This window comes from Mirounga leonina, unplaced genomic scaffold (genome assembly GCF_011800145.1).
Source record: "Mirounga leonina isolate KUSES-001 unplaced genomic scaffold, KU_Mleo_1.0 Mir_171, whole genome shotgun sequence".
In the NCBI taxonomy this organism is placed as follows: Eukaryota; Metazoa; Chordata; class Mammalia; order Carnivora; family Phocidae; genus Mirounga; species Mirounga leonina.
Window position 1 is genome coordinate 16,826,961 of NW_023270436.1, and position 24,198 is coordinate 16,851,158.

The 24,198-nt window shown below is 50.0% G+C and overlaps 1 protein-coding gene across 1 annotated transcript; it reads right to left on the reverse strand.

Moving 5' to 3' along the window:
• Nucleotides 1-9,922: 9,922 nt before the first annotated feature.
• Nucleotides 9,923-24,190, reverse strand: TCHP (trichoplein keratin filament binding). The gene is made up of 13 exons (XM_035017182.1): nucleotides 24,070-24,190; nucleotides 22,630-22,832; nucleotides 21,609-21,819; nucleotides 20,946-21,002; nucleotides 19,089-19,157; nucleotides 18,238-18,411; nucleotides 17,265-17,377; nucleotides 17,021-17,087; nucleotides 15,697-15,869; nucleotides 14,830-14,911; nucleotides 13,198-13,383; nucleotides 12,487-12,630; nucleotides 9,923-11,273 (listed from the first exon to the last, which is right to left on the reverse strand). Exons 2-13 carry the CDS (start codon nucleotides 22,821-22,823, stop codon nucleotides 11,241-11,243), a joined length of 1,503 nt encoding a protein of 500 aa, XP_034873073.1. The 5' UTR covers nucleotides 22,824-22,832; nucleotides 24,070-24,190; the 3' UTR covers nucleotides 9,923-11,240.
• Between the last annotated feature and the right edge of the window lie 8 nt (nucleotides 24,191-24,198).

Genomic DNA, 24,198 nt, shown 5'->3' on the forward strand with positions numbered 1-24,198 from the left:
TGTTTCCTGGCAATTAGGTGATGTTACCAGATTCTCTGTCAAAGTTTCAAGAACGTTCTCCTCCCGTAAGGTAATCTTTAATGAGACAGTAGTGAATGTAGTGAATGAATGTCTCCACCCTGGCGTCTCTTGTCCGTTTACAGGAATGATGACCTTTTTCCTCCTGCTTATTAGCAGGTAGCTCTTTCAAAAGAAATTACACATCACTCCACTCCATTCTCCATTCCATTGATCTTACTATGTGTTCACTCCTAAAGTTTAATTTTTCAAATTCAGCGACAGCCAGCCAGGCCCGGTACCCTCACCTCCTCTACCAGGTGAGGGGGTTGTGGGGTTAGTTTAGTCTCTTAAGGCCACCAGTCTTCTAACTCTCGGAGCCAGGCCCATTGTGCAGGTTCCCACAGGGACGGTGGGGTATACCTGGGTTCATCGGGGCCACCCTCAGTCCCCAACAGTTGTTCTCTAGGGGGGTGACTTGGGGCTCTTCTCTCAAACAGAAGAAGGAGCAGGGCCTGGCCATCGCAGGTGCCTTCCCAAGCAACAAGGCTGGGGGACGTGGAGCGTCCTCCCCGTGTGAGCCAGCTTGTCTGAGGCCCCAGACGCATCAGCTCACACCCGGAGGTTCTTCCTAGGCGAGGGCTTCTTGCGGGCGCCAGCGTCGCAGCCCCGCTGGAACACAGCCTCCCGCTCCGACCACAGCCAGGCTCCCGGAGTCCGCGGCCCCCACTCTGCTGTAGGCCATTGCACCCCCCACCACGCACCTCCTGGCTGGCTGCTTTTCAACATGTTTTTATAATTATCATTGCAGCTAACTTGTGTCAACTGTTGACTCTGCTAGGTGCTGTGCTGGGGTCTGTACAGTATTAACTCCTACAATCCCGTGTCCCTGTGCAGCAGGCGCGGCTCCACGGCGGGGATGAGGAAGTTCACTCCCCGGCACTTAACGCTGAGGAGGGGCATGTGAGTTATCAGTAGGCCAGTTTGTCTTCCTCTTAATTGGCCCAGTTGGGTTTTCCCGCCCCTGGCAGTCCAGGACCACGGAGTCTCAGACAATGTGGCCCTTTGGAGGTGAAACCAGGGGGTGACCATGTTCCCCCAGGGTCTGGATCAGACATCAGAGGGGGGCCCGTGCATGATGTGAGACTATGTGGGTAAATGGGGCACAGTCAGTTGGTGACCCTTAAGACAGGCCCCCCGAGCAGGGCTGTCTCACCCTTGAGCCCCGGGCGCCAGGACCCCTCCAGCGCTTGCCAAATGACTCCTGGGAAGACTGTCCGCTGGCTCCCAAGGACCATGAGCAGCGCTCTCTCACCCGTGGGGCTGCATAGGGGTGGCCTCACCACAGGGCAGCTTGGCAACCACCCAAGGGTGACCCGCTGCCCAGCAGGCTGGCATGCAGGAGTGTCGGGGAGCCGGGCCCTCTGGCCCACAGATGCCAGGCAGAGGACACTGTGGTCCATGCCTCTGCCAGCCGGCCACCCCACCAAAAGCCAGGGCCACACGAGGTGGGATGGACTCCCTCACTGCTTTACGGGGGCATGGTCAGCTCACTACAGAGTAGGTCCCCGGGGAGGGCTGCTGGGGATAAGGAGAGGCATGTGCGAACCTTGCTCCTTCCCACCTCACCACCACCTTCCCTCCCGCCCAGGCTCTTGCCACACAGCTTTCTGACTGCACTCCCTTCCCAGACCCGAGAGATGGGAACATCTCCGCCACATTTCCCCCAAATGCAGCTTCTCTCCAAGGACCCACCTCTCCAAAATCCGTCTTCTCACCCCTTCTAGCACCTCCCCTCTTTTGGGACTCCCCTTTCCCTTCTCTTCCCTCCAGGACCCTCTCCCCCACTCTTGTAGCGGGGACCTCTGTGTCCTGCCCTCCCCCTCGGCAAGCTCTGCACCCGTCCCCCTCAGAACCCCACCCCCAGCCATAGCCTTTCGTTGGGGCTGAGTCCTGCAAGCCTCATCTGGCTCATGGGCCTGGAACTCTTTATGGACAGGGAAGATTTGAAGTCTAACTTGGACCCCCACTCTGACCCCAGATCGAAGGTTGGCCTGAGTCTCCCCTTGCACCACACTTGGCTATCTGCTTCCCTCTTCCAGCCCTCCCCTTCCCATGCCCTGGCCCTTTCCACCCTTCCCCACTGCGCCCCCTGCTATTCCTTTCTGAATGGAGGGGCTAAGGGAATACTAGCACATACTGTGTGCAGCCACCGTGCTGGGTACCATTTCGTAAAGTAGGAATTGAAACTACCCCGTTTTGCAGATGAGGAAACTGAGGCTCAGACCTCAAAGCCCCGTTGGTGGTGGTACAGGAAGTTAGAGGACGGGGCCTGTGCTTTTAACCACGGGGCTCTTCTGGCACAGTGGGCCATCCGAGGAAGGCGGCTGGAAGGACGGGCAGGTGGCAGAACTTCTGGAAGCAGAAGAGGATGAAGGCCAGCCATGAGCTTGGCAGAGGTAAGGTGGGAGGGAGACGAGGAGCAGGCTCAGTGGCCCTGCTCTCCTACCATTTCTCCTGTCTGGGAGTGGCGGAGCAGGAAGGCCAATGCTTCTGTCTGTGTGGTCCCCTTCCCGCTTGGGCAGGCTTAGAGGAATGGGGTCTGGGTGGCCGCATGTGTGTTTAGTCTTTCCACTCCTTACTTTTGCCACAAATATTTCCAATCTTTTCTGTCTGTTTCAAATTGAGATTCTTGGTAACTTCTGCTCCAGTAAGACTGATCTGTGAGTGGAGGATGTTGCCCATTTCACCAGTTTCAGTGACTCAGGGACCTCACAGATTCCACGTGGCATGGTGACACCCCGTCAGCCCTTCTGGAAGGAGTAGCCCTGGGCCTGCTGCTAGAAGCAAGAGGGCTCCAGGGCCCAGCACAGAGGGTGGAGGGGTGTCCACTCATCCCCAGTATAGGGGGAGAGCTCCCCACGGAGGGTGGAAGCCGGAATCTGACCTGCTTCTGCCAGTTAAAGCAAGATGAAATCCTACCCAAGTCCAATGACAGAGACAAGGGCGTAGGCAGGTTGTTTCCCTGGGCAGGGAGGCCCCCTCTTTGCAGGAAAACAGGTCCATTTGGGCTTTGCGCTTTCTGTGTTTACCTTACCACATCCACACATATCGCCATTCTCCACATTTCACAGATGAAGAACTGGGCTCAGAGAGGGGTCACCTGGGCTCTACATGATAGAGGTGGAGCCTCAGAAAGGGAACCTGCGAGTTTGGGCCACACCCTCCCCTCTTCACTCTTACACTTCTCTTTGCCACGGCCTCCCATGTGAACTCTAAATTCAGAAATAGGTCTGCCATGTCTGCATAGAATTCTACAGTGACCACCTGTGTAGCCACAACCCAGGCAAGAAAGAGAACACTGCCTTTCCCCCAGGAGTCCCCGTGGGCCCCTCCTTCCCCTAGACTTCAGTGCTCACTGCTTCCTAGCTCTTGGTTCCATGCCCTGTGTGTGCTGAGACCTAAGGAAGAGCTTTGTTTTGTCTGGTTTTTGAATGTGTAAGTGAACCCTCCTGATGTATTCTCTTCTTTCCCTCAACATTGTGAGTCAACTAGGTCAATGTGCATGCCTCTGCTTAGATTTTCCATGTTCTGTAGCATTCATGCAATATATACACACAATTTATTTATCTAGTATTTTATTGATGGATGTTATTTTTAGTTGTTGGCTCTTAAAAAAACTGCTCTGAAAGGTGTGTCTTTTGGTACGTATAGGACTATACTTCTGTAGGGGATATATACAGACCTGGGTGTGGAGCCTCCTGGGTCGTAGAGAGCGTGCATCTCCAAACCTGTAACATTGTTTTTATTCCTTTTTCCAAAGTGTTTTACCAGCAGAATATGAGATTTCCCATTGTTCTGCATCTTCATGAACAGTGGTATAAAAGCTGTGTTAATTTTGTCAATCCAGGGGTGCCTGGCTGGCTCAGTCAGCAGAATGTGACTCTTGATCTCAGAGTTGTGAGTTCGAGCCCATGTTGGGTATAGAAATTACTTAAAAATAAAACTTTAAAATTTTTTTTGTCAATCCAATGGGTTTGTGGTGGTATCTCAGTTTCAATATGCATCCCTCTGATTATAATATGGTTGTGTGCTTTTCCGTGTTTATTAGCCATTTAGATTTCCTCTTGTGAAGTGCCTGTTGGAGTGTTTACCCATTTTTCCATTAGGTTCTATCTTTTATTAGTATTATTCTTCATAGGAGTTTTAAAAATGCTTTGAACACTAGTCCTTTGTTGACTGTGTTAAAACATCCTTTAACATTCTGTAGCGTGTCTTTTCCTTCTTAGGTGTCTTTTGAAATAAACTTTTTTTTTTTCATTTATATTTTTAGAGAGAGCATGTGAGTGCAGGAGGAGGGGCAAAGGGGGAGGAAGAGGGAAAAAGTCCCAAGCAGACTCTGCCCTGAGCAAAGAGCCTGACTCGGGGCTCCATCTCATGACCCAGGAGATCATGACCTGAGCTGAAACTTAAGAATCAGATGCTCAACTGACTGTGCCTAGGCACCCCTGAAATAAGCTTTTCTTTTCTTTTTCTTTTTAAGATTTTATTTATGTATTTGACACAGAGAGAGACAACAAGAGAGGGAGCACAAGCAGGGGGAATGGGAGAGGGAGAAGCAGGCCTCCCGCTGAGCAGGGAGCTTGATGTGGGGCTCGATCCCAGGACCCTGGGATCATGACCTGAGCCGAAGACAGACGCTTAACGATTGAGCCACCCAGGTGCCCTGAAATAAGCTTTTTAAATGTAGTCACATTTATCAACCTTTACCTCATGGTTCATGTTCCTTGTGTCTTAAGAAACCTCCCCTCCACTAGACCATTATGTTTTATTTTGAAATAATCATAGATTCACAAAACAGTTGCAAAAATAGTAGAGGTCCCCTGTGCCCTTCGCTCAATTTCCCCCAATGATAACTTCTAACAAACTGTAGTACAATATCAAGATCAGGACACTGATTTTGGCACAATCACAGACCTTATTCAGATGTCACGACTTTATATGCACGTGTGTGTGTAGTTCTGTGCTGTCGTATCCACATGTAGGTTCCCGTTCCTGTCACATCACAGTGAAGACAGACCTCCCGCATCACCACAGACGTCTCTCTTATGCTGCCCCTTGAGAGTCACACCCTGTGCCCTGGCAACCATGAATCTGTTCTCCAGCTCTGCAATTTTGTCCTTTCAAGAATGTTATACAAATGGAATCATACAGCACATGACCTTTTGACACTGCCTTTTTCGAAATACCCCTCCAAGTTGTTCAGTGGCCAGGGGCCTCGATAGGGGCCCCAGAGGCCATCGTAGGACTGTGGCCTCACCAGAAACCTCCCACATCCATATTTGGGAAAGAGTCCTTAATTTTCCCTGCCAGAAGGTAGGAAGTATCTCTTTAAGGAACAGGGCAGAGTTGTTTAGTTTTGTCAGGTAGTTTTGTTAATTATCTCTAGAATTTGCCTTTTTCGTTCTTTAAAAAACATTTCCCCCTTGTTTCAAGGGTTATGTTCTGTGTCAAATATAGAAAAGCACCCAAAATGAAAAATAGTCATAATCCCAACTTTTAGAAGTACCAACAGAGTGTTTTGCTTCCTTAAAAGGGGAAATATATAAATATTGCTCTTGGACTTTTTTTAATTAAAAAAATTTTTAAGTAATCTCTAGCCCAACATAGGGTTCAAATTCATGACTGAGCCAGCCAGACACCCCACTTTTGGACTTTTTAATTTAACACAGCATGAACATTTCTCCAGAATTAAAAAAAAAACATTCCATTTCCTTCTAATTCACTGCATAACATCCCAAATTCAAGCAGCCTCCTAGTGTTGGACATCCAGGTTATCAGTTTCTCTTACTATAAATAATGCTGTGAGAAACATCTTTGTCCCAATTCGATTGTTATTTCCCAGCCAGTTGAGGCAGGATGGCACATTCAGGGAGGGCCCCTGGAAGGCCTTCCCTGGTAGGCCACAAAAGCATTTGAGTTTTGGTCTAAAAGCAGAGGGACACTGTTGAAGAAGGTGGGAGATGTTCATTTCAGGTGTGTGTTTGTAAAAGATCTCTGACTGCAGGATGGAGAAGAAAGTGAGGTGGATGGGTGACTTCAGACAGAAGTCAGTGGTAGCCATGAAAGATAGGGGCAGAGGGAGTAAAGCAGATGGACTTGGAGGTTGCTGGAGCTCAAAGTCACAGGACTCAGTGCCCCTAGGCTTATGGCTCCTGCAGCTGGCAGGATGGATGGGGGTACCATTCACTTATCTGAGAACACCGGAGAAGAGCCAGGTTGTTGCTGTTGTTTTCTTTAATGATAGGAGTTTAGTAGGACAGATCATTTGATAGTCTTGTGCTGAGTTGGAGGTGCCTTTGAGATGCATATCAAAGTGGGGATATCAAAGGGGTGGTGGATATAGAAGTCTGGACTAGAGATACAGATCTAGGACATACTGATGTGGAGATGACGCTGGAAGCCGTAGGCCTGGCTCACATCATGTAGGAAGGGCCTGTGTGGTAAAGAGAAGCCTGGGCCTAAAGGCTGGCACTCCTTGGGTTACAACTGGCAAAGGCCAGAGTGACTGCAAAAGTGCCCAAAGAACCTCATTTGTATTATCAACCCAGATGAAACAAAAAATATGTTAACTGTAAGCCTATTACATAATGTATATGTTAACTAGAGTAGAATTAGAAAACAGGCAATCAATAGAGAAAAATCAACAAAACCAAAAGATGGTTCTTCAGAAAGATCAATAAAATCAATAAGCCTCGGGGCACCTGGGTGGCTCAGTTGGTTAAGCAACTACCTTCGGCTCAGGTCATGATCCTGGAGTCCTGGGATTGAGTCCCGCATCGGGCTCCCTGCTCAGCGGGGAGTCTGCTTCTCCCTCTGACCCTCCCCCCTCTCATGCCTTATCTCATTCTCTAATAAATAAAATCTTTAAAAATATATATATAAAAATAAAAGTAAAAAAAATTAAAATCAATAAGCCTCTAGACAGGCTAAGCCAAAAAGAGAGGATACAAATCACTAAAGCACAAATGAAGAGGGGACATCACTACAGGTCCCATGAACATCAAAATCAAAATGACAATAAAGGAATACTATGACCACCTCCATGCCCACAAATTGATAACCTAGAGGAAATGGACCGACTCCTTGAAATACATAGCCTGTCAAAATTTACATAAGAAACAATCTGCACAGGCCTGTATCTACTTACAAAATTCAATCAGTAATTAATAACTGCAAAAATAAAGCACCAGGCTGGCCCAGATGGATTCACTGGTGAATTCTACCAAACATTTAGGGAAGAACGTATACCAATTCCCCTTAGGTTTTTTCAGAAGATAAATGCAAAACCCATTCTGTGAGGCCAGCATTACCCTAAAGACAAACCTAGACAAAGACATTACCAGAGAAGAAAATTACAGATCAATCTCTCTCATGAACATAAATGCAAAAATCCTCAACAAAATACTAGCAAATTGAATCCAATAGTATATAAAAAGAATTATATACCACAACCAAGTTCGATTTATCCCAGCTATGCAAGGCTGGTTCAACATTCAAAAATCAATTATTGTAATCCATCACATCTACAATCTAAAAAAGAAAAATCACATCATATCAATAGATGCAGAAAAAACATGTGAAAAAAATCCAATACCCATTCATAATAAAAACTCTTAGCAAACTAGGAAGAGAGGGGAACTTCTTCAACTTGATTTAAAAAAAAAATCTACAAAATCCTATAGCTAATATACATAATGGTGAAAAACTCAAAGCTTTCCCACTAAGGTCAGGTACAAAGCAAAGATGTCCCCTTTCACCATTCCTTTTTTTTTTTTTTAAAGATTTTTTATTTATTTATTTGAGACAGAAAGAATGAGAGACAGAGAGCAGGAAGAGGGAGGAGGGTCAGAGGGAGAAGCAGACTCCCTGCCGAGCAGGGAGCCCGATGCAGGACTTGATCCCGGGACTCCAGGATCATGACCTGAGCCGAAGGCAGTCGCTTAACCAACTGAGCCACCCAGGCACCCTCACCATTCCTTTTCAACACAGAAGTTCTAGCTAATGCAGTAAGACAAGAAAAGGAAGTAAAAGATACAGATCAGGAAGAAATAAAATTGTCTTTGTTCACAGATGACATGATCAGCTTTATGTAGAAAATCTGAAAGAACCAAAAAAACTCCTGGAACCAATAAGCAATTATAGCAAGGTTATAGGATAGAATGTTAATGTATAAATGTTAATCATTTTCCTATACACCAGCAATGAAGTGGTGGAATTCGAAATTAAAAACACAATACCAATTACATTAGCACCCCCCAAAAATGAAACATTGTAGGTATAAATCTAAAAAAAAAAAAAATGTATAAGAGCTATATGAAGAAAAACAAAATTCTGATGAAGTTTCACAAAGATATATTCCATGTTCATGGACAGGAAAATTTTTAAAATGTCTGTTCTTCCCAACTTGATCTATAGATTCAATGCAATCCCAGTCAAAATCCCAGTCACTTGGGGGGAGACTGGCTGGCTCAATCAGTGGAGCACGCAACTTTTGATCTTGGGGTTGCAAGTTCGAGTCCCACATTGGGAGGAGAGATTACTTAAAAATAAAAAAAATTAAAAAAATCTAGCAAGTTATTTTGTGGATATCAACAAACTGATTCTAAAGTTTATGTGGAGAGGTAAAAGACCCAGAAGAGCCAATACAATATTGATGGAAACAAAGAAATGATAATACCCAACTTCAAGACTTACAATAAAGCAACAGTAATCAAGATGGTGGCATGGACTATAGAAGTTTGTGATACTGGCCAAAGAATAAACAGATCAATGGAACAGATTAAGGAGCCCAGAAATACACTGACATAAATATAGTCAAGTGATCTTTGACAAAGGAACCAAGGCAATATGATGAAGCAAGTAATTTTTTTTTTTTAAGATTTTATTTATTTATTTGACAGAGAGAGACACAGTGAGAGAGGGAACACAAGCAGGGGGAGTGGGAGAGGGAGAAGCAGGCTCTCTGCTGAGCAGGGAGCCCGATGCGGGGCTCGATCCTAGGACCCCGGAATCATGACCTGAGCCGAAAGCAGATGCTTAACGACTGAGCCACCCAGGTGCCCCGAAGCAAGTAATCTTTTAAACAAATGGTGCTGGAACAACTGGACAGCAACGTGCCCCCAAAAATGAATAAAGACACAGACTGACACCCTTCACAAAAAGTAACTCAAGGTATATGCTGAACGAGCACAAAGAGTGAAAATACAGAAAATAAGAATTACTTATATATTACTATATATTAGCTTCAGCACCATCTGTTCTAAAGAAACTGAACTTCATAGAAGAATCTGTGAAGAATAATCTAAAAATCACCAATTTTACAGGGAATGGGAAAAGGTGCTAAGCTTAAAAACAACAAAGACAATATACGTACATAATCATGGCACAAACTATACATGAGAGAAGACGACTCTGGGCTATACTAGAAGCAGGAAGGCAATGGAAGCTCTAAACTTAGAAACTATTATTTTGGCCAAGTTTAGAGAGGAAACATTTAAATGAATTAGGCAGAGAACCAGCGTCACAAAAAAGGCTTCAAAAATAAGAAATTGAAAGAAATAAGAAATATTCAGTAAATATTTACGTGCCTATTTACCAGGCATTCGGTCCACATCAAATCTATACTGGAGCTCAGACAGCATATGATTCCTAATAATTCCCTGTGGTTTACTTAAAAGAGGATCCAGTGGAAATTAGAGGGGAGACAACACCCCTTCCACAGGAAAAATACTCATTTTTCTTGTGAGCAGTCGTAGGAAATACGCAAAGCTGTAGATGTGATTGAGTCAGTAAAGATCTTTCATTCTATAGGGCCCACTCTGCAACAGTTACTAAAAGCAACAAAAACAAAGCCAAGAAGCCATGCCGTCACACCAGAACTTTATTTCACAATAAATGAATGTCTCAAACGGGAAGCAAATAAAAGCAAGCATAATGAAAGTGGTGCTCAGGGGATCATAGCCAAAGAAATTCAAGACAAGAAAACGAAAAACATATTAAGGATGCAGTTTGCTGCTCCATTTGTTTTTATAGCACAATGCATGGGGAAGGCAATGCAGCCCTTACACTCAGGATTTTTTTTAATAAACTCAGGTTTTTAATAACCTGGCACATAGCCCTATAATTAGCTGTAATTTACTGAGACAGGCAATCTTAAATACAATATAATGAAAACTGAAACCTCAGAGGAAGAATCTGAAAAAAAAAAAAAAAATACAAGTCATAAAAATATGATTATTGCTGCAGGGAACTTGTACTCCATGCCGAGATTACTCTAGAACTGTGTCATGTTGATAGAACAGTGGGAAGAGGCAGTTCTGGTCAGTCTGGTTGAGTGTGATCTACTTCCTTCAGGCTCAGTGCCCCTTCCTCTGCACACACACATCCCACAAGGCTGCATATTGCCAAGACCTTCCCAAGACACAAGAGGTCCAAAGTGTTATGCCCGAAGGTTAGCCACCCAGGTGGCCTTTTGAGGCTCCCTTCTGGGGCTCAGTCACATACATGTTGGGATCAGCCCACACAGGGCCCTCTATGGAAGTTCTACCAAATGTTTCCTGAAGGAGGAAACACCCACTTCTTGCTACCTTTCCAGAAAGCATCTGTGGAGCACATCAGACTGTCTCAGAGTTCATAGCTTTTTTTCTTCCAGAAAACAAGATGTGATCCTTCTGGGATCGCTAAATTAATAAACCCTGAAATAAACTGCACCAAGACTTACGAGTTTGCTCGCAACCAAATAATGAAATTTAAATAGCAAGTTTAAGAACTGAGAAACTTCCCTCATCTCTCCAGTGGGAGTCTTTACTGGCGGTGGACAATTAGCTTGAGGCAACAGGAAACCATATATCCTGTCGCGGGACACACCGCACAGCTCCTAGCGCGGTTGCAGAGTCTGACTTTCTAAGTCTAGGGACTGCGTGACAGTACTGTCAGTGTGTGACTCTAAGAGCCCCATCCTTGGATACGAAAGGCAGGAAAGGGCCTCCTGCTGGGTGCTGCCTCTCCACAACCCCTTAGTCCGGTGAGGCCCTTGCTCTGGGTAACTGTGGACCCAAACAGGCTCACTGAACTGTTCCGCAGTGACCCGAACACTCAAACAGAACACAGTACAACTGTCTGGCACCTGCGTATCACAGGCCTCAGCGTCCCTGCTCTCTGTGCTTACATTCCCAACAAAGTCAGTTCCAAGCAATTCTGGGATGTCCGTAGGGCTGAGGAAAGAAAGAAAACACAAGCCTGATCAGATCAGCCAATCGCTGGAGCACTGGGAATTAATCCCAACTTAAGAGCTGAAAGCGCCGTATAAATCAATGGCTTTTTCATTTATAAGTGACAAAGCTTTGACCCTAAGCCATAACTGAGACACTTTATTACCTTTTTTTTTAAAGATTTTATTCATTTATTTGAGATACAGAGAGAGAGCGAGAGAGAGAACAGGAGCAGGGGGAAAGAGGGAGAGGGAGAAGCAGACTCTGCACCAACCAGGGAACCCGAACAGGGCTCGATCCCAACACCCTGGGATCATGGCCTGAGCCAAAGGCAGACACTTAACCGACTGAGCCACCCAGGCGCCCCTATTACCTTTTTAAATAATGTTTTCACGTGTGCTCTGTGAAAGCCTGGTCCCAAGGCACTAACTGATCCCTGGTCAAGTGAGTTGAGAATATGCTGTTCCCTGCGCCCCGAGAGCCCCAGCCAGCCAGGACAAAATGGGTCTGCAGCTGGTGCAGCACCCGCTCTACCTGCCTCGTCGGCTTCCCAGAGTTCTCGGCCCACAAAGGAGCCAGCCTCCTGGTCTTACAGCGCTTTAGAGCGCCGGGCGGGGGCGGGGGTGGGGGACGGGGAGCCAGAGCGGCCCTGGAACCGCAGCAGAGGCGACGGGCCTGCTGGCCGTCCCTCGGTTCCCGGTCCTCTGCTACCAGCTCCCGGGGAGCGGCGTGCTGGCCTCGGCTTGTCTGTGCACCCTGTGCTGTCCTGCGCAGGGCTGACTCACGTACTTCGAGGGACAGGGAAAGACGGAAGAAGAGAGGATCGCAGAGTGGGGAGGGGGCAGGTAGAGGTGCTGAGAAGAAGGGACACCGGGCCCTTGTTCAGCTGGGCTCTGCTGTCTGCACAGCGGAGACCTAGCACCACGGCTCCTTCACCTTCCACCCACGGCGCCGGAGCTCTTAGATGGCTCCCGGCCCCAGCGGGGGCCACACGGCCCACAGCTCAGCATTCAGGACCATAGCAAGATCACCTCAAGCCCAAAGAAGGACTGGACCAGCCATGTGTCACGGTTCCCTACTGGCCAAGAAAGGGTGAAACCGAGGAGGAGCGAGGAAGAACCGGAGCCAAGCACAGGGCTACGAACAGGCCTGGGACGGCAGAGGCCAGGTTGGGTGGTGGCTCGGCAGCGGGGCCCGTCCCCTGCAGACTCCCTACCTTGGGCTGGTAGCCCCGCTTGGCCATCGTCTTCGCCTCCTGCTGTAGCAGGGTGTCGGTGAGCCGCTCTGCCTGCCTCGCCGCCTCTTCTTCCTCCTCCTGCTGCTGGTCCTCTTCCCATGCCTGCAGCTGGTGCTCTGCAACCTGGCCACCAAGAGCACAGTCACCCAGGACAATGTTCCCAGGGCAGACCCTGCCTCGAATCATGGGGGAAAGTCCGTGGGCCTCTGCCAGCTGGAGAAGCCCAGCTAAGCCACAATGACGGCAAGTGCCAGAAGGAAGGGCATTTATGAGCTTGGAAAGGCTGTGTGTGTAACATGCAGCTGGTAAAAAGGTCCGGTGTGCCCACGTGCTTGGAAGATTATTCTCTGCTCCCTGTCAGGTCCTGAACTCAATCAACTGTGTCCCAGCAAGCAAAGAGAGAGGCTGGCCAGGCCTGACAGCCTTGCTCCCACACAGACGGAGGACCTGGAGTAAAGCTGGGACTAATCAGGAGGATCAGGGTTTCAGCTGGAAAGGAAAAGGGGGTGCACTGAGCTCAATAACGTGGGCTTCTCGGACAAGGTCCTAGTGCCAGGCTGCGAAAATAAGTCAAGGGTCTTGGCATCTGGTGCCACAGTGGGGCGGGGGCCAATGCTACCTGCAGCTCGCATCCCCCTGGCTGAGGCTGCCTCCCACCCCCATCCCCCCCCACCCCCCGGCTGAGCCCACCTGGGCCTCCAGCTCCTGTTTCCTGGCTGATTTCAGTTCTTCACTCTCCTCTTTCTCACGACGAGCTGACTCTCTGGCTTCCTCAAGATTCTGAATAAGTTGCTCCCTGTGTCTCAGGGACTCCTCTTGTGCCCGTCGGTTTTGTTCAAGCTTTTCTTGTATTTGTTGTTGTCTCCCTGTCAGAACCTACCCACAGCGGGAAGGCAAAGGGCAGATTTCAGTGTGACGCTAACAAGTACCTGTCCTGTAAGCCGTGGACAGGCCACAGCTGCCCTGAGACCCAGCCTTGTCCTCAGCCTCAGGCCTGAATATGCCAGGTGAAGGCAAGTCCAGATCACAGGACTGGCCCACACAGTGTCAGCCCCGCTTCCCACCCGTCCCCACCACATACAAAATGCACACACTGTGCGGTAGGGAGAGACCGCTGGGCACCGACAAGGTCAGAGGAGGGGATGGAGCTCCCTCCCCAGGGCAGAAACGTAGCAACAAGGTTGTGAGTCTCACTCCCCATCAGTTCCAGAAAAAGAAACCACAAGCCATGCAGATGACCAGAGATAGAGTCTGGGTCCTCCCCTCAGCCTTTTGGATTTAAATTTACGGCTTAGAGTGGCAGAAACCTGGGTTTGAGACCTGGCCACAGCAGAGGATTACATCCAGAGCATGGTCAGGCCTCAAGAACCAGGAAGGGTGGGAAGCCACCTGCCACACCCAACAATTATGCTCCCCGGAGGAGACACATAAGTGGCCACAATGAGGAGGAACATTCTTAATAGGGAAAATCAAAACATGCTGCAGAGTATCGGTACTCATAAAAGTGAGACAGCACCAGTGGGAACCCGACTTCCCATGGATTCGAAAAGGACATGCACAAAATAGAATTTCCATTTTAAACCACTTTAACTTTCCATACATGAATAACGAAGGCTTTTTTCTAAAGATTTCCTTTTTAAAAAAATTTTTTTTATTAAGAATGTCTACCCACAATGTGGGGCTCAAACTCACGACCCCGAGATCAAGAGGCACATGCTCCACCAACTGAGCCAGCCAGGAGCCCCTAAAAGATTTCCTTCTAAATGGGGTATGCCTTATGTGTATTACTTAAATCCTGACAAAGAAAACAGTTACGCTTCTCCAAGAATCCACTTCTGGTTATTACACCTCAAGGGAAAAAATCCTAAATAAGGAAAATGGAAAGCCTTATGCCCCAAGATGTTTACTGTAATGTTTCTTGTAATGCCTCAAAATTAGGAAAAAAACAATACCCACAAGAGGGGAGTAGAACACAAACTACAACACACCCACATGATATAATATGCTGTCGTCAAAATATCTACAAGGAAGATGTGAATAGTATGTTAGAATGCTTGAAATCAAACAGCACAGTATAATAGCGAATGCTCAGAAACACACACTATGCACAGAAACACGAAGAGTTGAGGGAAATCAAGTAATGATGACTGTAGATGCTGGGGGGTCTGGGTGACTTGGCATTTACTTCCTGTACTTATGAATATTTTTCGAATAAGTTGATACTACTCTCATAATGACGTTAAAAGTCTCTTTATGGTGACCAGAGAGGCCTGTGTTCCAGAATATGTGGCAGGGTCAGTATGTGCTCGCAGCCGGCATTACCTCACGCATCAGTCTGTCTCGGGCGCTCCTCTCCCGGGCCCACTCTGCCTCTCTCTTTTCCCACATCTCCTTGGCCTCCTCCCTGGGAACACAGAGCGGGTGAGAGCAGGCTCCTTACCACCACCCACAGCAGAAGACAACTAAAGAACCAACAGGGCTCTGGCACACAGGTCCACACATCTTCTGTGAGGCCAACCTTCACACCAACTTCTGCACCCAACTCTTCACAGGTGACAATTCCGGACCAGCTCACCGAGAGTATTCCTCCCGTAAGTACTTTGGGCTGCCTTGGTTATGCTCCCGCCTCCTTATGAAACACAACTGGGATGACCTGCACCCACGCCATTTGGACACCAAGGGGACTCTAGCCGTCAGGACCCTGGAGAGGGACAGGAGCCCGGCGGTGCCTGAGCCCCATCCCCTTGCTCCTCACGTCCCAACGATGTCAGGAGCCAATAACATGAGGATAGGAAAGCGCTTTGCACAGTGTCTGGCCCACAGTCAGTGCTCAATAAATGTTACCTGTTAGATTATTTCAATCTCCTAGGTTTTTAGGATCCAGAACCATCTCTAACAGACCTACGAAGCATTCAGCATCTCCACAGTTTATAACAGCTTCCTATCAAGTTTCTAAGATCTTAAAGGAACAGACCCTTACTCTAAACCCTGATGATTTCCACCTGAGAGAACTTCAGGGCAACACCCCCGAAAGCCAGGTCCGTTAGCACACATGTGCTCGTCACGACGGATAGCTGAGCAAGGGCAGATGTTTCGGTCACAAGGGAGACCCTTGTGGTGCCCTGTGGGGACGTGAGGGACCAGAGGAGAGGCCAGGAGTGTCGGGTGCACGCAGGGGCCGCCTCTCACCTCAACAGCAGCTGCAGCTCTGCCTCCCGCTCCCTCTCCAGCTGCAGCTGCTCCTCGATGACCTGCTTCATCCACGCCGCATCGGCCACAGCCTGCGCCCTCTTGGCCAATTGCATGCGCTGGTTCTCGTCCTCCCTCTCGAGGAGCGCCTGCAGGATGCGCTTGTCCGCCTCCTGGAGGGTGGCCGAGGAAGCACAGGGGGAGCGGGGGGAGCCCTTCTGCGGCCCCTGCCTCCCACTCCCACGGCCCCGCCTTTCTGCACTCGGCACTGAGAGCAGACATTCGTGAGGCTTCCGATGGTTCCCAAGATAGAGACGGGAAGGGTCAGGGTTTAACCACTTAGGGATGGTTTAAAACAATGCAGGAGAGGCCCAGGAGCTTTCCCTTTCCAAGGGAGAACCCTCTGCCACCACACGCATGTCCCTGCCCTTGGACAGGCCTGGTAGCACAGCTTTTGAGAACACAGCTGGGTAGCAGTCTTACTTCTGAGAACACAGACTGGAGACCCAAAGGCACAAAGACATGTGCACAAAATGCTCACTGCAGCTGTGCTGTAAGAGGGAAAAACCAGAAACGACCCCAATACGCACCGGTGGGGAACCGGCTGTGGTGCACATTGCTACAGTGGGGCGCTGTAAAGAACGGGGGAGCTCTAGGGGTGCCTGGGTGGCTCAGTCGTTAAGCGTCTGCCTTCGGCTCAGGTCATGATCCCCGGGTCCTGGGATTGAGCCCCACATCAGGCTCCCTGCTCAGCAGGAAGCCTGCTTCTGCCTCTCCCACTCCCCCTGCTTGTGTTCCCTCTCTCGCTCTGTCTCTCTCTGTCAAATAAATGAATAAAATCTTTAAAAAAAAAAAAAAAAAGAACGGGGGAGCTCTGGAGGTCCTGGGATGGGAAAAATGCGCTCGAGCCCCAGCAGAGGCGCCCCCCGGCCCGCCCTGACTGCAGCAAGCAGGGATGGAGGCGAATGGGCTGGCCCATTCACTTTCCCCGTCCCTGCGTCACTAGCGAGCCCACCGACATACCTAACAGGAAGACTGAGCAGCTAGTATGAAAGAACAGGCTCCCTCCCAGCATCTATATTTACCGGTAGGTAAATATACTGAGGAATGCCACTTCAACTTGTAAAGAACCCCACCGCTTCTCTCTCTGGGCATCATGTAAATATATCTAGGGGATATATCTGGGGAGGGGCAGGGATTGCAGGGCTGATCAAGGCGGAATCTCCCCTGGTGTCTTATTATGAGAACGCACTCAGCTACTGAGCAACGGAAAGCATTTTTTTCCGAAGAGGGTGAAAGAAATGCCAGGCTGACTCAGACTCACCAGTTCCTCTTGGATCTGCTGGGTACGCCTATTGAGTTGCACGTTATACTGATGTTTCAAAAAGCGTCTAGAAATGAGCAAAATAGGGGCTGCCTTCAGTGTCTTATGAACAATTACTGGAGGTCAGACAGCTGCTTACTACAGACTGTCTCCTTTCTGGTTTGGGGTACCCATGCAAGTCTGGGCAAGTGAGAGGCTCGCCCGCCTGGCCAGGGCAGCTGCTGGGGGCCCTTCTTGCACACACCCCAGCTCTGCCTTCTGCCGGAAGGCTGCCATCTGCTTCCTCTCTTCCTCCAGCCTCTCCAGCTCCCACCGCTGCTTTAGCAGATTCTCCTGCTCCTTCTTCAGTTTGGTGGCCTGTGGTGACGACAGTTAAATCCAATTAAGGTCATCAGAATCAGAGCTCCCTTCATTCTTCATCTGCATTTGCAGCAGGGCTGGCCTGGCCGGGGGTGATCAGAACGCCCTCCCACCTCTGGGTTCTGAGCCCTGGGCCTGGCTCACTCCTTTCCTGCAAGAGCCTTTCCCGGGCCTGTGGACAAGGACGAGACCCATGCTCCATGCTCCCACGGGACCCTGCATTCATCCACACCTTACTGTGACTTAACCTGTCTCCCCCACCCAACACAGCTCCCGCCGTGAGGGCCTAGCACAGTGCTTGGCATCAAGCATCAAGCAGATGGTGGGCATTAAGGACCTGTTTCCTGAATCATTTGGGCCTGAGGAAGGACAGGCTTCCCCTTGTCTGAATGGGAAGATCCAGCCCAGGAATCTAGCTCAGGGAAACTGCACAGTATCCTCAAAACAGCCTCCTGAACCAAAGACCCTCACAGTTTATGCCTTGAGATCCCAAACCTGCTAGCTGGGGAGAGCCATAGCTGTGTGCTAGGACATCTGACTAAGTCAAGTCTATTTGGTGCCCTGGAAAATCCAAGTTCTAAGAAGGTTCTCACACAGCCACTCTGGAAACACACCTAAGAGAACAGGTATTCTCTCCGTATCATGAACATTCTAGAATCTGGGCATACAACCTAGGAGGATGGAAAAACCACAGCTAGGAATACATGTGAGAAGGGAGAGCCCAGCATTGTTGCATGTCTTAGAATCATCCCCCCGCCCCCCCACAGAACCTATTCAGCACCGCTTTCCACATGCCCATTTTCTAACGACAGGCAGCTGCAACCGAGGAGGCTGTGCGGCCAGGACCGTGCCCTCACCTCCTTCTCCTTCAGCTTCAGCTCCTCCATCTGCTGCAGCAGTGCCTCAGCCTGGAGCTTGCCCTCCAGCTGCCTCCTTTCCTCTTCTGCTTTCATCCGCTCCAGCGCTTCCCTTCGGGCCCGTTCATGCTCATTTTCATACCGTTTGTTCTCTTCCTCTCTGGTGGCTTCTTGCTACATGGACCCAAAGGAAGCCAGGAGGTCAGTATCTGTAACACGGCCAGCAAAGACCCAGTTCCCCGCCGCTATCCCTCATTCGGACATGTCTACGCCAGAGTGGGTCATGCCACTTATCAGCCTGGTGACCCTGGGCAATGGTGCGTCTTCCTGGGCTCTGTTCTCACGGTGGGAATCATGGGAGTGATGCTGCCCTCAGAGACGATGCTGTGAAAGTACCCAGCACAGGGCCTGGCACAGAGCAGGGGCTCAAGAATGGCGGGGTTCCTTCCCCTTCCCAAAGTCAGCACAATACTCTCCAAAATTAACCCAGAGGCACAGCTATGGGTTCACAGAGGTGTGGACTTTTGTCCCCAGAGGTGCTGCTGTAAGCCAAGGTTGCAAACTATGTCAAAAGAGACTGCCAGCAACAACAGTGACCTTTCAAATGAGCACTGCACCTGCCCGGGGCCAACCCTGGTCAGCTGGTGTGATTCTGCCCCGGGAACGAGCACAACGGACCATCGTACGTGTAAGAGCAGCCACCGTTCAGTGTTAGCACGTTACATAAGCTGAGATCAAGTCTATTCCTGGATCGGAGTCATTAACATCAAAAACAAGGAAACTTCCAAGCCGTGGAGGCACAGCACGCCCACCACAGCGCGGAGGGCTATTTCCCAAGTCATATACCACACCTGTTTTTTTTCTTCTTTCTGCATTTTCCAAGAGTTTATCACATGCTCCTTGTGAAGGGCTGATTCAATCTGAGGGTGAGAAGGCAGAGAAGACGAACTTCCTCACTGGTTCATGTGACAGACGTGCGCTGCGAAACGCAGCGACCCTAAGTTCCCTACACGAGGACTCAGGGAGGCCCAGGTACCTTACAGGGGAGCACAAGGAGACCCCAACATGTACAGTCTGAATGCCAGTCAGTGTTTACTGACTTAAAGGACCAGGCAGTTTTAAACAAATCGTACGAGTTGTAACAAAGGAGCACAAATTTTTCTGCCGGGACCCTTGGGATTGAGCAGGAGCCGGTCAGCGGACACTGAAATGGAAATCGGATCTGAAAGGCCACCCCTGGCTGCTCCAGAGCATGCCAGGCCCCAGGGCCACCAGAGCTAGCTGAGGAACAGGCTCAGCCTTTCGCCTGGCTCCTCCAAACTCCCTCTGCAAAGCAGAGGTGTATAAACATGTACTCCCGTAGCAACAGATGCAACACATTTGGGGTGATTAAGAAGAGATTTCGGGGGTTGCCTGGGCAGCTCAGTTGGTTAAGCATCTGACTCTCAATCTCAGTTCAGGTCCTGTCCTGAGTTCAAGCCCCACAATGAACTCCACGATGGGCGAGGAGTCTACTTAAAAAAAAAAAAAAAAGAGAGATTTGGGTTTAGAGAATCTTTTGGATCAGAAAATGAATTATAGCACTGTCCAAAAGCTTTTGTTTGGGAAATTGTCTATAAAAAGTTTTAATTTCTTTCTTGACTTACAAATGTAAATATTTGTAACTAATTTGAGTGTTCTAAATAAACATTTCTGAGTAAAAGACTTTGGAGCACCTACCTAAACCTCAAAGGACCAGGGAAAGTCTTAATGCTAACTGCACAAGACTCAAAAGCACAGAATTGCTCCCTTAGTGACTAGCCATTTCTAACTATAATTATGAATAAACTCATCCCACCAAACAAAGACACAAAGCTTAAATTGAAATAAATTACTGACATCATCACGGGTCTTCTTCTGGCCCAGTCTCGGTGGAATGATGCCATTCAAACCAGCCCCACCCTCCCTTGCCCCCAAGGTCTCGCCCCTTGTCCTCCTTTCTGCTGCTACCCCATTCTGGCCTCCACCATCACTGCCCTGGCCTCGCCCCGTCCTGCAACCTCCACACTGCTGCCAAAGTTATTGCTCCCTGAAATGCAGCTGGCTCCCACTGTACCCCTGCTTAAAATCATCCAGGTGCTCCCCATGCTTCCAGGAGAAGGCCACACAAGGCTGGCCGGGGTCTGGGCCCGCCTGCCTCACCAGCCTCAACTCTTGCAGTCCCCCTTCCTTCTCTGACGGCACAACCTCTCAGCCACTGTTGCTCCCTGGACTTGCTTGGGCCTGATCCTCACTCAGTTGCCTCAGTCTGGAGGGTCCTTTCCTCATCTCCACACCATCAGGTAAAAGCCCAAACTCCTCCACTCCAGCAACTCCTCTGAGATGCCTCTCTGACCCCCAACTGAGTTGGGGGCACTGCCCCAGTGCACATCTTTCCGGGCCTGCCCAGCCCACTACAGCCTGCACTGTAATGAGCTGCCCAGTCTCCTGCACTGGGCTGCGAGCTCCTGAAGAGCGGGGACCCCCTCTAATCTCTACACGCCCAGGTGCTAGACCATGCAGCAAATGTTCGGTAAGTGTTGGCTAAACACCAAACGAACCAGATCTGCCTGGTGCATTTTCCAGGGGGCTGGGGTGTCCTCTCCTGTTTCACCCCAGCAAGAGATGCAAGTTTACAAACAAGAAGGGAACCATGATTTCATCTACTTAGGCAAATCAAAGGTTTTCACCTCTCGAAGTTTGGGGTTGTTCTTTTTCCAGTGTTCATATAAAAGTTGTTCAGCAATCTGTCAAGAAAACACAAAGCCTGATGTCACTTTTCAAATCCATTCACATTTTGGATAACCCCCAGGGGAAGTCAGCTCAGGCTGAGAGCCCCTCCACCGGCTCGCTGTCCCTGCACCTGCCCTTCAGACCTCCTGCCCGCCTTGCACCCCTGGCTCTGGGAGACACCAGAATGGAACCAGACAGCCCTGACAAATGACTGCCACAATGGTGATGGAAGGGTGCCAAGATGTGATGCTACAGATGGATCCCAGATGGGACAGACCTGTTGCAAAAGATACAGCAGGCTTCAATATGTAGACTGGGGCTCACCATTCCCCACAAGTACTCGGAAGATAAAGTATACCAGTGCCAAGCCTTTGCGGGACCACGGGACTGGAATAAAGACAAAGGACTCAGAGGTGGTGATTTAAGGGGCCAAAGAGAATAGAGGTGGCTCGTGCCCAACACGCACGAAGAACAACATAGCACACGCCCGTCCCCCTGCTGGCTCTGCCGTTAACTGCTGGCTCATCAGACCAGTGCCCGGGGGTGGCCCCACAAGCGCCTCACTGACGGGCTGGGGACACTCCGGCTCTGTTGGCTCCTATGGGGCTAGAAGAAGTTACCAGTTTCCTTTGCTCTTCTCGGGCCGACTTCAGATTGCCGCACCGCTCCCGGATCCTTCCCTCCTGCAAGTCCACGCTTAGCCGCGACGCCTCCAGCTCTCTGGCCAGGAGGTCCTGCTCCTCCAGCAGCAGCTGCCTGAGTCTGTCCCGTCTGCCTTCCAGCTGCTTCCTCGTCTCCTCCTTCATCTTCTCCCGCTGATAGGCATGCATGCTGGGTGGGAAGGAGCCCTCCCTCCATCAGTCACACGACAGCCACACGCAGCACGCTCTGCTCTGCTCTGCGGCCAAAGAGGCTGAGGTGGACGTGACACGGCGACACAGGAAAGTGTCTTCCAGCCAAAGTGAAGACAGCAAGTCACAGAACACTATGCGTAACAGAATCTTGGTTTCGCAATAAGAAAATGTACAGTGGCCTCACATATGCACGTAACGACAGTACTAGGTAACACTTGGGCAATTACCATGTACGACGTACGATACGCCGATTCATAAATCCTACAAAGTAGGTTCTGCTGTAGCCCCACTTCACTGAGGAGGAAACTGAGGCTCATTTATACAGCAAGTGACACAGTCAGGATTTCCATCTAGGTCTGTCTAACTCCAAAGCCTAGGCTTTTACCTTCCATGTTTTTTACATATATTTCTGCAACAATGGATGTATATGTGTGTGCGTATTTACACACACACAGCAGGGGAAAAGTACAGGAGGATCTGCATCAGCCTGTTAATTGTGGTTCTCTCTGGGGATAAAGGGTCACCTGGAGACTCCCAGATTCTGCATATATTTCTTACTGTTTTCTCTTTTTCAGTGCAAATGTATCATTTCACTGATGATCTTCCTCTTCAATTTTCAGTTGGAAAACCATGACCATGCAGGGAATTTACGCCATCCAGCAAATTCCTCAAGAAAACATGCTGTTAAGCCACACTCCCCCACCCCCACCCCCCGGGTTCTTAAAGCCACACGCCATGACCAGCAAGTGGCTTCCTGCCTCCGTCCCCCTAAGGTCACTGAAGTTACCTCTGCTGGTAGGAGGTCTTGGAGCTCCATTCCGCCTGTTTGGAACTACAGATATCAGACGTCCTGAAGTAGCGGCTGTTCTGGTCCCACTGCTGCCGAAGCCGGGCCTCCTGCTCTCGGTGTCGCTGTCGGGCCATCTGCTGATCCAGGAGCCTCCGGCTGCACCAGTAGGAGGGCAGCGTAGGGAGTGCCATCTGAGGAAACTGGCAATGGTAGGAAAATGAGCCTGCTGCAGCCCCCTAATGAGTGGTCCTCACCCCTTGGCTGCCCCCTGGAATCACCCTGCTCCAGACCAATGACATCAAAAAAGTCTCAGTGCAGGCCCCCAGGCATCAGCCTCTGTCAAATGATTTGCAAATCATCACTTTAAATAAGCCTGGGCTGCACCCAGCTGTGAGCGAGACACCATCAAGGGTGCTGCAGATGACGACAGGGGACCAGTCCCAGCAGTGCTGGCCCAAACACCTGGGGACTTCTACGCTCTCCACAAAGTAACAGGGGTAATAATTTCAGGAACATATATATGTGCCAAGCTCTTGACATATATGATCTTTTTTATTGTTATAATCCCCCCATTATTTGGCAGGTGAGCAAACTCAAGTTCAAAACGGTGAAGCGACTTGCCCAAAACCACAGAGCCGGGAAGCAGAGGAAATGAAAGGGCTGGGATCCTAATTCATGTGGGGTCAGACCAGGGCCTGGGCTCTGGAGACAGCAAAAGGTTGCCTGTGGGGACCAACACGCCCTGGCTCTGGCAGCGCCCAGGGAGAGGCCCAGCCCGGCTGTCACAGCTAGAAGTGTTCTGGATTAGCATGCAGGACACATCCCTCAACTTACAGATGGAAAAACTGAGACCCAGAGAGGAATCGATGTGCCCGGGTCACGGAGTAAAATGGGGACACGATGGAGACTTGAAAGCAGAGTGCACTCTCACTCCAGGCACCTCCTTCCCTGACCCCGGAGCTGCCACGATGGGCAGGGTCTACACAGTGCCTGGCTAGAACCGTGCTTATGGAACGTCTGTGGAATAAACGGGTAGGTGTGCGTCCAGGCCAAGCCTCAAGCTCAGTGCTCAGAGCTGGGGGCAAATAATCTACGTCTATGGACCCAGTTCAGCCTTCGGCTGCCAGTTTACAACCTGTCTTGAAACCGTGGCAAGGTGGACATAATTTTTTCCTTGCCCTGGAAGCCGCCCGTGGAAAAGCTTTGCACCAGGAATCAAGAAACGAGACTCCGGTCCCGAATCGGGGGCATCCTTGCAGCCCCAACGTCCGCATATGACCAAAGGGGTTGCAGAGGAAGGCGCCGCACCCAGAGCGCGCAGGGACGGCGGGTCCCCGGACGCCCGCCGCGATTCCCGCCAGCGCGGGGCCACTGCGGCCGGGCTCCGCGGGTCCCCGCCCGCACGCCGGCTCCGGCCGAGCCCACCCTCCGACTCACGTTTCTCCGCGCCCCGGAGTTTCCGAAAAGTGCCCCCGCCGCGCTCCGGCATGCCTCAACCAACGCCGGCCAGTCCCGCCGGGCCGCGCGCCACCAACCCCGGCCGTTTCCCCGCTCGTTGCCGGGGCA

Coding starts and splice junctions, on each gene's coding strand:
- TCHP (XM_035017182.1), bottom strand. CDS start 22,823: ATGGCACTCCCTACGCTGCCCTCCTACTGGTGCAGCCGGAGGCTCCTG. Junction 17,088..17,264: donor CGGCAGAAGGCAGAGCTGGG/GTGTGTGCAAGA, acceptor GCTCATTTCTAG/ACGCTTTTTGAAACATCAGT. Junction 12,631..13,197: donor AACAGGAGCTGGAGGCCCAG/GTGGGCTCAGCC, acceptor CTTGGTGGCCAG/GTTGCAGAGCACCAGCTGCA.